General features: G+C 42.7%; 1 protein-coding gene across 1 annotated transcript in view; it reads left to right on the top strand.

Annotated features, from left to right (window-relative positions):
• Positions 1-4,280: 4,280 nt before the first annotated feature.
• The window catches only part of LOC148149901 (dynein axonemal heavy chain 11-like), a 170,439-nt gene continuing 157,384 nt past the window's right edge, over positions 4,281-17,335 (top strand). The window contains exon 1 of the mRNA XM_087987077.1: positions 4,281-4,690. Coding sequence (XP_087843203.1) covers positions 4,466-4,690 — 225 coding nt within the window. The 5' untranslated portion in view covers positions 4,281-4,465. The remainder of the gene's footprint in view (positions 4,691-17,335) is intronic.

Here is a 17,335-nt window from a genome sequence, read left to right as displayed (position 1 = left end):
ATAGAGCAGATGAATGCCTGGCTGAGGAGCTGGTGTATGGGAGAAGGATTCACATTTTTGGATCATTGGAATCTCTTTTGGGGTAGACGTGACCTGTACAAGAAGGGCTTACTGTACCAAAATTGGAAGTGGACTAATATACTGGCAGGAAGATTTACTAGAGCTGCTCAGGAGGATTTAAACTAGTAAGGTGGGGGAGGTGGGGTAGGGGGGGGGGAGGGGGGGGGGGGTAGGTGGTGGAACCCAGGGAGATAGCGAGGAAAGAGATCAATCTGAGACTGAGAACAGAAGTGAGTCAACAGTGAGGGCAGGCAGGGACAAGGTAGGACTAATAAATTAAACTGCATTTATTTCAATGCAAGGTGCCTAACAGGGAAGGCAGATGAACTTAGGGCATGGTTAGGAACATTGGACTGGGATATCATAGCAATTACAGAAACATGGCTCAGGGATTGGCAGGACTGGCAGCTTAATCTTCCAGGATACAAATGCAACAGGAAGGATAGAAAGGAAGGCAAGAGAGGAGGGGGAGTGGGGTTTTTGATAAGGGATAACATTACAGCTGTGCTGAGGGAGGATATTCCTGGGAATCCATCCAGGGCAGTTTTTTTGGTGGAACTGAGAAATTAGAAAGGGATGATCACCTTATTGGGATTGTATTATAGACCCCTAATAGTCAGAGGGAAATTAAGAAACAAACTTGTAAGAAGATCACAGCTATCTGTAAGAATAATAGGGTGATTATGGTAGGAGATTTTAACTTTTCAAGCATAGACTGGGACCCTGCCATAGTGTTAAGGGTCTAGATGGAGAGGAATTTGTTAAGTGTGTACTAAAAATTTTTCTGATTCAATATGTCAATGTACCTACTAGAGAAGGTGCAAAACTTGACCTACTCTTGGGAAATAAGGCAGGGCAGGTCACTGAAGTGTCAGTGGGGGAGCACTTTGGGGCCAGCGACCATATTCTATTAGATTTAAAATAGTGATGGAAAAGGATAGACCAGATCTAAAAGTTGAAATTCTAAATTGAAGAAAGGCCAATTTTGACGGTATTAGGCAAGAACTTTCAAAAGCTGATTGGGGGCAGATGTTCGCAGGTAAAGGGATGGCTGGAAAATGGGAAGTCTTGAGAAATGAGATAACAAGAATCTAGAGAAAGTATATTCCTGTTAGGGTGAAAGGGAAGGCTGGTAACTATAGGGAATGCTGGATGACTAAAGAAGTTGAGGGTTTGGTTAAGAAAAAGAAGGAAGCATATGTAAGGTAGAGACAGGATAGATCGAGTGAATCCTTAGAAGAGTATAAAGAAAGTAGGAGTATACTTAAGAGGGAAATTAGGAGGGCAAAACGGGGACATGAGATAGCTTTGGCAAATAGAATTAAGGAGAATCCAAAGGGTTTTTACAAATACATTAAGGATAAAAGGGTAACTAGGGAGAGAATAGGGCCCCTCAAAGATCAGCAAGGCGGCCTTTGTGTGGAGCCACAGAAAATGGGGGAGATATAAACAAGAATTTTGCATCGGTATTTACTGTGGAAAAGGATATGGAAGATATAGACTGGAGGAAAATAGATTGTGACATCTTGCAAAATGTCCATATTACCGAGGAAGAAGTGCTGGATGTCTTGAAACGGTTAAAAGTGGATAAATCCCCAGGACCTGATCAGGTGTACCCTAGAACTCTGTGGGAAGCTAGAGAAGTGAGTGCTGGGCCTCTTGCTGAGACACTTGTATCATCAATAGTCACAGGTGACGTGCCGGAACTCTGGAGGTTGGCAAATGTGGTGCCACTGTTTAAGAAGGGTGGTAAGAACAAGCCAGGGAACTATAGACCAGTGAACCTGACATCGTGATTGGCAAGTTATTGGAGGGAATCCTGAGGGACAGGATGTACGTGTATTTGGAAAGGCGAGGACTGATTAGGGATAGTCAACATGGCTTTGTGCGTGGGAAATCATGTCTCACAAACTTGATTGAGTTTTTGAAGAAGTAACAAAGAGGATTGATGAGGGCAGAGTGGTAGATGTGATCTATATGGACTTCAGTAAGGCGTTCGACAAGGTTCCCCATGGGAGACTGATTGGCAAGATTAGATCTCACGGAATACTGGGAGAACTAGCCATTTGGATACAGAACTGGCTCAACTGTAGAAGACAGAGGGTGGTGGAGGGTTGTTTTTCAGACTGGTGACCTGTAACTAGTGGAGTGCCACAAGGATCAGTGCTATGTCCACTACTTTTTGTTATTTACATAAATGATTTGGATGCGAGCATAAGAAGTACAATTCGTAAGTTTGCAGGTGACACCAAAATTGATGGTGTCGTGGACAGCAAAGAGGGTTACCTCAGATTACAACAGGATCTGGACCAGATGGGCCAATGGGCTGAGAAGTGGCAGATGGAGTTTCATTCAGATAAATGTGAGGTGCTGCATTTTGGGAAAGCAAATCTTAGCATGACTTATACACTTCCTGGGAAGGTCCCAGGGAGTGTTGCTAAGTAAAGAGACCTTGGAGTGCAGGTTCATAGCTCCTTGAAAGTGGAGTTGCAGGATAGTGAAGAAGGCATTTGGTATGCTTTCTTTTATTGGTCAGAATATTGAGTACAGGAGTTGCGGCTGTACAGGACATTGGTTAGGCCACTGTTGGAATATTGCATGCAATCCTGGTCTCCTTCCTATCGGAAAGATGTTGTGAAACTTGAAAGGGTTCAGAAAAGATTTACAAGGATGTTGCCAGGGTTGGAGGATTTGAGCTACAGGGAGAGGCTGAACAGGCTGGGGCTATTTTCCCTGGAGCATCGGAGGTTGAGGGATGACCTTATAGAGGTTTACAAAATTATGAGGGGCATCGATAGGATAAATAGACAAAGTCCTTTCCCTGGGGTTGGGGAGTCCAGAACTAGAGGGCATAGGTTTAGGGTGAGAGGGGAAAGACGTAAAAGAGACCTAAGGGGTAACCTTTTCATACAGAGGGTGGTACGTGTATGGAATGAGCTGCCAGGGAAGTGGTGGAGGCTGGTACAATTGCAACATTCAAAAGGCATTTGGATGTGTATAAGAATAGGAAGGGTTTGGAGGGATATGGGTCGCGTGCTGGCAGGTTGGACTATATTGGGTTGGGATATCTGGTTGGCATAGACAAGTTGGACCGAAGGGTCTGTTTCCATGCTTTTTGTCTCTATGACTCTATGCCTAATGGAAGTTAATATTTTACAGATGCTTTACTTCACTTTTGATGGTTTATACTATTTGAATATTGGTGTACAAAGTTAATTTTCATAGTAGACATTTTGTATCAAAAAACCATTGCTGGACTTTTCCATTTTCCAAATTCCCATATTCGTAGTGGAATTCTATAATTATAAATGAACTGAAGGTGTGAGAAGCTGCTGTTCACAAGATCCATTGAGGGTTTGTCTTTTTTCCGGAACTCCTGGGGTTTAATTCTGGGATAAAGTAACGCAGTAATTTGGTCATTGCTTTGAACAGGATAGCTGACTAGGCAACTCCCCCGAGCTTATACATCAGGCAGATAACCAATTTATTTGGCCAGATTACACATACACCTTCTATGGATTTGAACTCGGAGTTTGTGGCCTCACAAATGGGAATTCTACCACTGCGCCACAAATCTCCTACCACTGGTGCTGACCTTGAAGCACACTGATGCTTTGTCAGCAATGTCCAAAATTGCCTCTACAGATCTGGCATGTAATATTTTGTTTCTTAGGTAACTTTACAACAATTGAAAACACGTTGCACTTTAAAAAGATAATTTCTCATCCTTCCCCTGAGCTATTTCTATAAAGCTAAAGTGTTTTGAGTATTCGAGGGATACGATCCACATCTACGTATCAACACCCATCCCAAGAGAATCTTGTAAATAAATATTAGCTATAGTCCACAAAACACACTGGGTAGTATATATTTGCTTTGTTATTTCTGATGGTTAGTTGTATACATAGATGCTGCAATTTTCTGCTTATTTTGCATTGACAACACATCACATTCGTCCTGAATGTGTTCATAACTAGCTTTGTTTTTCCAGTTAATTTATGCACATATTCTTGTCACATTGAAATAAGCGCATTTTTTTTATTGGTTGTTTACGTTGACCCATCCACAAACTGAAACAATTGTCACACTTGATACCAGAAGCCACCCCCTCAGCGTATGGTTTATTCCGGGGAGACGCTTGTGTGAAGAAGACATCGGCTTGAAGTGGACTTGTTCACTCCGGGAGAGGGGAAGAGGCGATTGATGGAAAGGTTACATTTTCATTCCCATTCCCAAGGAAACCAGTTCGCTGGAGAGTCCAACTCGCAGGAGGACGAGCGTTTGTGCAATGCTGTGAGTTGGAAACGCAGCGAATTGTATTTATTTTTTGAAAAAAAGGCTCAATTTGACTTCAAAATAAAAACATTTGTTGCAAGTAGACGGGCCAAAAATCCAAGTGGAGGAAATGGCTGAAGAGGATGAAGAAAACCACCTTAAAAGTTTCGGAGAAGACGAGAGAGTGCAGTATATAGCGGATTGGATCATCATCTCACTCAGACTCCGAGCTGACCCATGGGTCAAATTCATTGCGAGCAAAGAGAACCAAAAACTCTTGTCGGAGTTTCTCGAAAGAGAGTATTTTCTGGTGTGGTTTCTCAGCGACACCGGACTCCTGGCAGCCTCCAGGGAGGTAAGAACAGTCTGGGTTTCCACCCTCCGTTTCATCCGGATCAATTTACGAAAATTAAATGCCGAAACGGGTTGCGTTTTTGTCATCACCGTCCCCTGATTGCGTAGAAACACTTTTTTTTAAAAAAAAGAATGGAACCTTTTCGGAACCAGGTATTTCTGTGGATCAACAGCAAAATAATATCGTTAGTTATTCTAAAATTCCTTGAGGAGACCCAAGTTTTTCATGTCAAAAAATAACAAGTGCCTGTAAGCCTAAAACAAAAGGTTATGGGATGTATGTTGAGATCAGAGTGGTGCTGGAAAAGCACAGCAGGTCAGACAGCATCCGAGGAGCAGGAAAATCGACCTTTCGGGCAAAAGCCCTTCATCAGGAATGTTCCTCGGATGCTGCCTGACCTGCTGCCCTTTTCCAGCACTAATCTTGACTCTAGTCTCCAGCATCTGCAGAACCCACTTTCACCTATGGAATGTATGTTGAAAATGTGTTGCTGGAAAAGCGCAGCAGGTCAGGCAGCATCCAGGGAACAGGAGAATCGACGTTTCGGGCATAAGCCCTTCTTCAGGAATGTATGTTGTCAAGTATTTGTTTTTGACAAATACAACATGCCGAGTTATTTATTTTAAAAGACGAACTAACATGAAATGTTTCTGACTTTATTCAAATAATATTTGATGAAAATCGGTCCTGTGTGAAAAAAAATTCTTTAAAACTTTTAATTTAGGATTCGGATATTGCTGACCTGTTTGTGTATTTGTCTACAGCACAAAAACGAGCCATTCGGCCCTTCAGATGCTTATACCCCACACCAGCCTCCTTATTCAGTTAACCCCCATTACCATTATTCCTTTTTCTCTCATTCAGTTTTTTTTAATTTGTGCTATGTTCTCTCTCATGCCATTATCTATCTTCACCTTCAATGGCATCAACTCTATTCACCTTCACCATTCTATGACCATAAGAAATACAAATTGGAGTAGGCTGCCAAATTCAATAGGATCATGGCTGATCTGACGGTCTTCATGCTCACTTTCCTGCTCTTTCCCTGTAACCCTTGATTCCCCTATTGACAAGAATCTATCTCAGCCTTAAGTATACACAAGGATTCTCCTTCCTACAGCTTTCTGTGGCGTGGAGTTTGAAAGACTTGCAACACTCAGAGAAATTCCTTGTCGTCTCAGTCTTAAATTGGCAGCCCCCAGTATTCTGAGATGATGCCCTCCAGTCCTAGATTCTGTCATGAGTGGAAATATTTACCCTGTCAAGCCCCTTACGAATCTGATTATGTTTCAATGAGATCCTTTCTCATTCCTCTAAATTTGCATGAGTAGAGCTCCAACCTGTTCAACCTTTGCTCATAAGACAATCCCTCCATATCAGGGTGGGAAGGAATGGCCTAGCGGTAATATTGCTGGACTGCTAATCCAGAGAACCAGGGAATACTCTGGGGGGTGCGGGTTCAAATTCCACTTTGGGAGATGGTGGATTTTGAATTCAATGAAAATCTGGAATTAAGAGTCAAATGATGACCATGAATCCGTTGGCGATTGTTGGGGAAAAACCCATGTGGTAACTCATGCCCGTTAAGGAAGGAAACTGCCTTCCTTACTACATGTACCTCCAGACCCACAACCAATGTGGTTGACTCTTAACTGCCTTCCAGACAACTAGGGATAGGCACTAATGCCTACATCCCATGAATGAATAATGAAAAAACATTCCAGTGAATCTTCTCAGAACTGCCTCCAATGACATATCCTTCCTTAACTAAGGGGACTGAAACTTCTCAGTACTCCAGATGTGATCTCACCAGTGCCCTGTACAATTCCAGTAAGACTTTCCTACTTTTATACTCCAATCCCCTTTAATTAAGGGCCAATATTCCATTAAACCTTCCTAATTACCTGCTGCACCTGTGTGCTATCTTTCTGTGTTTTGTGCACAAATACCCCCCAGGTTCCTTTCTGTTGGAGTTTTATGCAGGTTTTCTCTATTTAAATAATACTCTGTTCTTTGGATCTCCCTTCCAAAATGAACTTCCCATTTTCCCTCATTATATGCCATCCAGTAAGACTTTCCTCCTGTTTTACTTCATGTTACATAATCTAACTACTGTTTGACTGAAGCATTTTCTTATCCCTGAATTCCCAACTGAACGTTTCAGTGTCAACATCTCTCGCTGTACCTTTCAAACGTTTTCCTAACCTTACCACCCTAGGCTTATTTTCTAGAGAAAAGAGCTGCACCTGGTAATCTTGGCTTTATAGCCTATGGGGTCTTTCATTCTAGAATATCTAGTTTACACTTCTCCCAATACCTCTGTATTGCTTTCCTTATATAATATAGGGACTAGAATTATTCATTGTTTTGCAAGCGTAGTCCAGTCAAGACTCTAGACAAGTTTAATGTCTCTGCTTATCAGTTCTTTTCCCTCTGGAAATGTAAATGGATTTATTAATCTGTGCTGCTATTTCAGTGATGTTGGTATCTGTTAATTGGATAATAATTGTTTAATATATGCCAATACTGATGATTAACTAGTGATTGACTTGAATTTCTATACTTAGATAACAACAGATTAAAACTGTGATTGTTGGCTTAGTACGTAAATGTTTGTAATATGTCTGTCTAAATAAATATAAAATTGTGTGAAGATTGATTGCATTTCTGTGTTGCAGTTTGTTTTCTGCATCATAATAGAGCATCTGCTGTAACCCCAAAAATGCTGTCAGCACACCTGTGCAAACCAGGCACATACTGAGTATCATTGTACAAAGGACTAGTGCTGAGATCGCTCTTCTTCATTAACGAGAATAATACCCTTGCCAGTTCTGCCACATTGACACCATTCCATCATCCTGTTTGCTCATATTCATTACGCTTGTTTGGGTGCTGCTGTATCTTTTTTTCACTGCTAGGATGGTTCACAAAGTGAGCACATGTGGAACTTTCTGCATGCACGATGTGAGCCTTTTATACCCAAAATGGTGACTCTGTTGCTCCTCAGCTGCTACCTGACCTGCTGTACTTTTTCCAGCACTGTGCTTTATGAACTCTGACTCTCCAGCATTTGCAGTCCTCACTTTCTCCTAGTCTTTTGGGGCTGTCAGGAGACAAAGTTGCATTATAACATCTGTACCCCAAATCCCTCTATTCCTCTACCCTATTCAGGCACTTATTTTCTAAGCAGTATGCAGTCTTTTTATGCTTGGGTTAGAGTGGTGCTGGAAAAGCACAGCAGGTCAGGCAGCATCCGGGAGTAGGAGAATCAACGTTTCGGGCAAAAGCTCTTCATCAGTAATAGAGGCAGAGTGCCTGCAGAGTGCAGAGACAAATGAGAGGAGGGTGGGGGTGGGGAGAAAGTAGCATAGAGTACAATAGGTGAATGGGGGAGGGGATGGAGGTGATAGGTCAGAGAGGAGGGTAGAGTGGATAGGTGGAAAGGAAGATAGGCAGGTAGGACAGGTCATGGGGATGGTGCTGAGCTGGAAGGTTGGAGCTGGAGTGAGGTGGGGGAAGAGGAAATGAGGAAACTGGTGAAATCCACATTGATGCCCTGGCGTTGAAGTGTTCCGAAGTGGAAGATGAGGCGTTCTTCCTCCAGGCATCAGGTGATGAGGGAGCGGTGGTGGAGGAGGCCCAGGACCTGCATGTCCTCAGCTGGTGGGGGAGTTGAAATGTTGGGCCACAGGGCGGTGGGGTTGATTGGTGCGAGTGTCCAAAAGATGTTCCCTAAAGCGCTCTGCTAGCAGGCATCCAGTCTCCCCAATGTAGAGGAGACCACATTGGGAGCAACAGATACGAGAAATGATATTGCTGGATGTGCAGATAAAACTTTGATGGATGGGAAAGGCTTCTTTGGGGCCTTGGATGGAGGTGAGGGAGGAGGTGTGGGCGCAGGTTTTGCAATTCCTGCGGTGGCAGGGGAGGGTGCCTGGTAGGGAGGGTGGGTTGTTGGGGGGCGTGGACCTAACCAGGTAGTCACGGAGGGAATGGTCTTTGCGGAAGGCGGAAAAGGGTGGGGAGGGAAATATATCCCTGGTGGTGGGGTCCGTTTGGAGGAGGCTGAAATGTCGTCGGATGATTTGGTTTATGTGAAGGTTGGTAGGGTGGAAGGTGAGCACCAGGGGGTATCTGTCCTTGTTACGGCTGGAGAGGTGGGGTTTGAGGGCGGAGGGGTGGAATGTGGACGAGATGCGTTGGAGGGCATCTTTAACCACGTGGAAAGGGAAATTGTGGTCTCTGAAGAAGGAGGCCATCTGGTGTATTCTGTGGTGGAACTGGTCCTCCTGGAAGCAGATACAGTGGAGGATTTGGGAATACGGGCTGTCATTTTTGCAGGAGGTAGGGTGGGAAGAGGTGTTATCCAGGTAGTTGTGGTAGTCTGTGGGTTTGTAAAAAATGTCGGTGTCAAGTCGGTCACCATTAATGGAGATGGAGAGGTCCAGGAAGGGGAGGGAGGTGTCAGAGATGATCCAGGTGAATTTAAGGTCGGGGTGGAATGTGTTGGTGAAGTTGATGAATTGCTCAACCTCCTCGCGGGAGCACGAGGTGCCACCGATGCAGTCATCATTGTAGCGGAGGAAGAGGTGGGGAGTGGTGCCATTGTAACTACGGAAGAAGGACTGTTCTACGTAGCCAACAAAGAGACAGGCGTAGCTATGGCCCATACGGGTGCCCATGGCTACCCCTTTGGTCTGGAGGAAGTGGGAGGATTTGAAGGAGAAATCGTAAAGCGTGAGGACCAGTTCGGCCAAACAAATGAGTGTGTCGGTGGAAGGATACTGTTGGGGATGTTGGGAGAGGAAGAAGCGGAGGGCTTGGAGGTCCTGGTCATTGTGGATGGAGGTGTAGAGTTTTTACCTAGTCTTTTTATGCTTCTTACCAAAAGGTTCGACTGTACCTCACACCTACGTTTGACCATATTGTGATACTTCTGTGAGTTTAGGCATATATTTCTGCATTTTATGTCGTTGGATTTCCAAAAGGCCTAAGAAAACTCCTGAAAAAGGTCAGAATATGAGTTGAAACGTTATTGCTGGAACAGCACAGCAGGTCAGGCAGCATCCAGGGAACAGGAGATTCGACGTTTCGGGCACAGGCCCTTCTTCAGGAATCCTGAAGAAGGGCCTGTGCCCGAAACGTCGAATCTCCTGTTCCCTGGATGCTGCCTGACCTGCTGTGCTGTTCCAGCAATAAAGTTTCAACTTTGATCTCCAGCATCTGCAGACCTCACTTTCTCCTCAGAATATGAGGTCAGGTCACAAGGTACAGAATGGTTAAAAGCCAGATACAAACTGAAAAGCTCTACCGTATCTCACACCTTTGTTTGACCATTTTGTCATACTTTTTCAAGTTTAGTAATATCTTTTGGCACCAGCCTGTCACTGCAGTAAGTGCACCACATTATTTGGTGTTATCCTCAAATTTTGAAAGTAATTTCTGTTCCCAAATTTAGATTGTTTATGTAAATGGTGAAAAAGAGTGATCTCAGCACTGATCCTTTGTAGAATAATAACAATCACCTTTAGTCCCTACTCTCTGCTTTTCGGTTTGTATCTTACTTGTCAACCATTCTGTACCTTGTGACATATTCTGACCTTATTCAGGAGTCTATGTGTTTTCTAAGGCCTTTTGGAAATTTAATTATATTAACTATATCTATTACTTAGCGTTGATCTACTTTTTGTGTTAGTTTTGCAAAAAAAAACACAAAAACCAAAAATAAACTGCGGATGCTAGAAATCCCAAACAAAAGCAGAAATTGCTGGAAAATCTCAGCATATCTGGCAGCGTCTGTGGAGAGAAGTCAGAGTTAATGTTTTGGGTGCAGTGACCCTTCCTCAGAACTGATGGTAATTAGGATAAAGTTATTACTTACACAGAAAATAGAATGGGAGTAAGGGGTAAGGAGTAAATGATAGGTGAAGATAGACCCCAAAGAGAGATAAGAACAGACAGATAAAGAAGTGGAGAATGAACAGCTACTAATGGGGGCAATTAGTGGCTAACAATGGGTTGTGTGAACCCTTGTAATAACAAGACTTGGGGTTTGGGTTAAGGTAGGTAGCTCCCACCCTAACATTGTTGAACTCAGTGTCTGTAGAGTTCCGAAGCAGGAACTGAGGTGCTGTTCTGAACAGCCTTGTTATCACATGTTCAGTTATTACATACCGTCCATTGTTAGCCACTAACAGTCCCCATTAGCAGCTATTTATTCTCCTGTGTTGATTGTTATTCACTCCTTTGTCTGTTTAACTGTTCTTCTCCCTGGGCTCTATCTCCACCTATCATTTACTCCTTATTCCCTTCCCCCGCCCTGTCTTTCATCAATTCTGAGGTAGGGTCCCTGGACCCAAAATGTTAACTCTGATTTCTCTCCACAGATGCTGCCGAACCTGCTGAGCTTTTCCAGCTATTTCTGTGTGGAGTTTGCGCATTCTCCCCGTGTCTGCGTGGGTTTCCTCCGGGTGCTCCAGTTTCCTCCCACAGTCCAAAAATGTGCAGGTCAGGTGAATTGGCCATGCTAAATTGCCCACAGTGTTAGGTGAAGGGGTAAATGTGGGGGATTGGGTCTGGGTGGGTTGCTCTTCGGCGGGTCGGTGTGGACTTGTTGGGCCGGAGGGCCTGTTTCCACACTGTAAATCATCTAATCTAATCTAAAACTAAAATAAGGCATATCCTAGAAATTTGAAATTAGAACAGAATTTGCTGGAGAAATTCAACCATTTTAGCAGCATTTGTGGAGAGAGAAACAGAGTTAATGTTTCGAATCCGACATGACCTCTTCAGAATAACTTCAGTATTCAGCAATGTCAGTCAAATCCTCTTCTGAAATCCTCTTTATTGCGTTTTTCAGTTTTTCGATGTTTTTCTATTATGTGTTGGAGTAATGAATCTTTCCTACTGCTGACATTAAGTTAATTGATTTAAGTGCCCTGAATTGTTCAATCTCTTTTTGAATTTAGGGATCACATTAACATTGTTAATACTCTGACAGCATTCACTTTTACAGTGGCAATATCTTTTATATGTAATTATGTCTCTGCTGTCTTTAACTGGTTCAAAGGTAGAAGACAGAGGGTGGTGGTGGAGGGTTGTTTTTCAGACTGGAGGCCTGTGACCAGTGGAGTGCCACAAGGATCGGTGCTGGGTCCTCTACTTTTTGTCATTTACATAAATGATTTGGATGCGAGCATAAGAGGTACAGTTAGTAAGTTTGCAGATGGCACCAAAATTGGAAGTGTATTGGACAGCAAAGAGAGTTACCTCAGATTACAACAGGATCTTAATCAGATGGGCCAATGGGCTGAGAAGTGGCAGATGGAGTTTAATTCAGATAAATGCAAGGTGCTGCATTTTGGGAAAGCAAATCTTAGCAGGACTTATACACTTAATGGTAAGGTCCTAGGGAGTGTTGCAGAACAAAGAGACCTTGGAGTGCAGTTTCATAGCTCCTTGAAAGTGGAGTCGCAGGTAGATAGGATAGTGAAGAAGGCGTTTGGTAAACTTTCTTTTATTGGTCAGAGTACAGGAGTTGGGAGGTCATGTTGCAGCTGTACAGGACATTGGTTAGGCCACTGTTGGAATATTGCGTGCAATTCTGGTCTCCTTCCTATCGGAAAGATGTTGTAAAACTTGAAAGGGTTCAGAAAAGATTTACAAGGATATTGCCAGGGTTGGAGGATTTGAGCTATAGGGAGAGGCTGAACAGGCTGGGGCTGTTTTCCCTGGAGTTTCGGAGGCTGAGGGGTGACCTTATAGAGGTTTACAACATTATGAGGGGGATGGATAGGATAAATAGGCAAAGTCTTTTCCCTGGGGTCGGGAAGTCCAGAACTCGAGGGCATAGGTTTAGGGTGAGAGGGGAAAGACATAAAAGAGACCTAAGGGGCAACTTTTTCACGCAGAGCGTGGTACGTGTATGGAATGAGCTGCCAGAGGAAGTGGTGGAGGCTGGTACAATTGCAACATTTAAAAGGCATTTGGATGGGCATATGAATAGGAAGGGTTTGGAGGGATATGGGCCGGGTGATGGCAGGTGGGACTAGATTGGGTTGGGATATCTGGTCGGCATGGACGGGTTGGACCGAAGGGTCTGTTTCCATGCTGTACATCTCTATGACTTTATATCTCATGTAAATATGTATGGATTTACATTAAAGACCCAATGCCATTTGATACATATAGTTATATATTCGAAATGTTAGCATTTCAACTGTTAATTCGATGAGCATTTTTGTAAATTAATTTTGTCAGGCATGTCAGCCTGTTTAAGGAAAGAGAGAAGATTAAGCAGGGTGACTGTAATGCAGTTTGGAGAGTGTGGTGCTGGAAAAGCACAGCAGTTCAGGCAGCATCTGAGAAGCAGGAGAATTGACGTTTCGGACATAGGCCCTTCAATTCAGTTTGCCAAACTTCAGTGTGTAAATGAGCAAAGAAACCTAGGTGTTCAAATTCATAGGTGACTGTTGCCATCCTTGCATTTCAACTGTGACCAGAGTGTCAAAGTACTTTATGGGTTTTAAAGCACTTTGATTTATGTAGCACCTTTCAGGATGTACTAGGTCACGAATAAATATATCATTTATTGCTATTCTCTTTAATTCTTCCATTTCAAATAACAGCCTACTTCTGCTTTGAATGAACGTGCTTCCACTATACTGTTAGTGCATTCCAGACTACTATTCACTGTTTGCGGTTAGATTAGATTACCTACAGTGTGGAAACAGGCCCTTCGGCCCAACAAGTCCACACAGACCCTGTGAAGATTAACCCACCCAGACCCATTTCCCCTGATTAATGCACCTAGCACTATGGGCAATTTAGCACTGCCAATTCACCTGACCTGCACATCTTTGGACTGTGGGAGAAAACCGGAGCACCCGGAGGAAACCCACGCAGACACGGGGAGAAGGTGCAAACTCCACACATACAGTCATCTGAGGCTGGTATTGAACCTGGGACCTTGGTCCTGTGAGGCAGCAGTGCTAACCACTGTGCCACCGTGCCACCCTTTCTTTTTCTCATATTGTTATTGATTCTGTTGACCATTACTTTAAAGTTGTGCACCTTCATTTTCCGTCTTTTCATGAATGGGACCAATTTTCTCTTATTTATTCTGCTCTGATCCCTCACAATTTTAAATACCTGACTAAAATCTCCCTTTTGCTTTATTTTTTTCAAGGAAGATAGTTCTAGCTTCTCCAATTCACAAGCATCTTTTAAAAATAATTCTTGTGTGGGTAAGATGGACAGAGTCTTAAAAAATGGGAGTGTGGATATTTTAAGTGGGGCCATAGGGTACAAGAGTATATGAGTAATAATACATTTACACAAAATATTGATTAACACATGATTTAGATCCTGTCTGAAGCAGTAGGGATACTCAGTTATTAACGTTCTCAGCAACTCTCTAGAAAGTTTGGTGCACCTGATTGTAAATGCAGAGAGGCCATAGGACTTATTTCCATCCCTTAATGGTGAGGTTTAAAGAGCTTGCGGTTCTGGGCTTTGGAGTTGAGGGATTTGGGAATATGGGAGATCATGGGCTGAAGGTATTTCCTGTGGGTGGCTGCCTTGGGCATGATGGTTGGCAGAGGTGTGTGTGAGTGTTTTCATAGGGCTCACAGTAATCAGAATGTCGCAGCAGTGTCCACGTACTAGGGCTTGTTTCCCTGTGTACAGCTCAGAATGGCATGTGCTCCAGAGAGAACGCGAGCCATACAGTCGGGTTACCTTGGGATCTTTAAAGCCAAGGGGAGAAAGTGAGGTCTGCAGATGCTGGAGATCAGAGCTGAAAATGTGTTGCTGGAAAAGCGCAGCAGGTCAGGCAGCATTCAAGGAACAGGAGAACCGACGTTTCGGGCATAAGCCCTTCCTGAAGAAGGGCTTATGCCCGAAACGTCGGTTCTCCTGTTCCTTGGATGCTGCCTGACCTGCTGCGCTTTTCCAGCAACACATTTTCATCTTTAAAGCCAAGAACACATTAAAAACATAGTGCGATATGTGCCCTTTTTCAATGATGTAAACTTTCCAGGTCCTAAAAATTATTAAAATCTACACATTAGAAGATCAGACAAAAACCATGAAAATTTGATAGCTCTAAAACTTTCCTGAATAGAACTCTACTATTTCTATGTTGAAAATAAATACAAAGGCTTAGATTTATTAGAAGTTATACTGCAAGTATTGCTAACGTCTCATGATTTATATAAGGGAAACCATTGGCAAAATATATGGATATCTTTTATTTCTTGAGAATTTGTCATCCTTTGTAGGTATTTGTTGGTAATCTCCTGATTGTTACTACTATTTATACATTTGTCACAATGACATTGAAGTATTTCTATCCTGACCCTTAGGTTCATGCATGGAAACAATTTTCCCTTATTTACTCTCCTCTTACCCCTCTTTATCTGGCTTATTTATATTGATATTTATGCATTTACCTTTTCTCCCTTATGTTTTTGTTGGGACTTTTCTGCTGTTAAGACTCACTGGGGTATTGCATTGGAAATCAAGCTGCATTATTTCCCAGTCTTCACAGATGTGAAAATATATAATCAAACCATCCAAAATCTCCAATTTACCTGACTGATGAACCCAGGTTAAAAGAAAATGCTCACCAGGTTTCTCTGCACAATAAGAAAACAGTTGTTTATTGCAATCAAAACAGATCTAATTAATGGCACGAAAAACATGAATTGCTACTGTGTCACACTATAACTTAAACTTTATCTTAAGAAAAACAATCATACACAAACAAACAGATGCAAAGAAGCAAGACAAGACACAAATATTATGGGTTGTGAAAGAACTGAAAATGCTGAAATACGGTTCTGCCATCAGTCTGGATCATAGGTCTCAATTGAATGTTTTCCTTTAGTTCCCTTCTGGGATTTTTTGGCTCTTTGATGAGAACATGAGCTTGGGGGTCACATCAAATCTCACTCTTCACTCCCCTGGTTGAAGATTTGCCATTATTTTCCTTTCAAGAAGGAAATTTGCAAAGAGAGTTACAAGCTGTTCAGAATTTTCTCTTACATCTCCCCTTATAGAAGGGAGGGAGAGAGGGATTTAGGTGCTTCCCCTTTCCCAAACTGGAAGGGAAAGCACTGTGTTGTCCAACCACAAAGCTGTAGCCTCTCTCCAAGGAACCAATCAAGAAGTTATCCCCATACCGATCACTCCTAATGCACACAACACACACACACCTTGTCCTTGTTGAAAAACCAATTAAAAGTCTACCACTAAGCAAAATGCCCCATACACAAAATATGGTGCCGATGAGCTGAGTATCCTCGCCCACTGTTTGAAAATAACCACATTATCAATACAATGCACACAGAGTTCTAGTAACTTAGAGTCATAGAGATTTTTGTTTTTTAAAGACTATAGCATGTTTTTCCACCGTTCATTAATTTAAAGTAGTATCTTTTCCCACTTACTTTATTCCATAGTCCAAAAAATAGAAGTGGACTTAACACTACCCACTACAGACTCTTGTCCTTGTATCTCGGTGCTTCAAGTCAGCATTCTTTCCAATTAAAGCCCCTATCCCGGGAATGGTTCTCCATCCTCTGTTCAAGTTGACACAGTTCATGCTGATATTCTTATCTCTCCATTTTCTAACCCAAAGCAATCTATCACCTTCAAGCTGACACTCCTATTCTTTTCTTATTCCCCGGCCATTCCTCATTTTCCTCAACACTGCTCCGAGTACTTTGCAGAAGCTGCTCAAGAGGATTGATTGGTGGTGTATGTTTATACATACAGTATTGGGTACTGGCCGATGATCAGCATTTACTTCCCAGCTTTTACCATTGTGGTTTGTCTTGAACTGCTACAGTTCTTATGCTGAAAGTATCAACAATGATGTTAAGCAGGGAATTCCAAGATTTTGAGTGGAGACAGTGAAGGAACTACACTATGTGCAACTTAGGATAGTGTTTGTAATGGTTGCTGAATTTGATGATGATCAGCATGACATGCCCACACAGCTGTTTCTAGGTGAAGCAAATCACAGGTTTGAGAAGTCATAGAAGTCTTAGCAAGTTACAGCCTGACCCCTGTACAGTGGCCAGTGCAGCTATGTACACCAGTATTGTGTGGAGTAGCTGTGTAAACTGTGAATGGGTTACTGCTGGGGGAGAGGGGTTGTCAAAGTATTTAAAAATGCTGTATCTTGGGGGGGAAAAAATTAGCCATGCATCACACCATGATTTTAAAGGAAATAATGATTGGGAGGTGAACCACACATTATAAAACACTCAGCCACTAACCTCCTTTAGTTGCTACCATAACTGGCCTAATCAGATGAGCAGTGTCCTTCAAAATGTTGATTGTGGGAGATTGGTTGCTAGTAATGTCAGTGATTCTTATGGAGAAGTGTTTAGACTCTCTGGCATTGCCTCACATCTGCGTGGTATACATTTTACTTACTATTTATCAGCCTAAGAACTGCATGCTGTCTTTATCTTGCATTTCATGGATAGCAGACTGTTTCATTATCTGAGCAATTGAGAGTGGATATTAACACTGCAAGAACAAACAGATTGTATATATAAAGCATGGTATGAAGTCACATCACCTTAGAGGGATTTAAAGGCAGTGGTGAGAGTTTTGAAGCCAGCTCACTGAGAT

This window comes from Chiloscyllium plagiosum, unplaced genomic scaffold (genome assembly GCF_037043375.1).
Source record: "Chiloscyllium plagiosum isolate Xiang-an unplaced genomic scaffold, Cpla_swu_hap1 HiC_scaffold_5, whole genome shotgun sequence".
Lineage (NCBI taxonomy): Eukaryota > Metazoa > Chordata > Chondrichthyes > Orectolobiformes > Hemiscylliidae > Chiloscyllium > Chiloscyllium plagiosum.
Note: the sequence above shows the minus strand (reverse complement) of the source record. Positions and strands in the feature narration are given on the sequence as shown.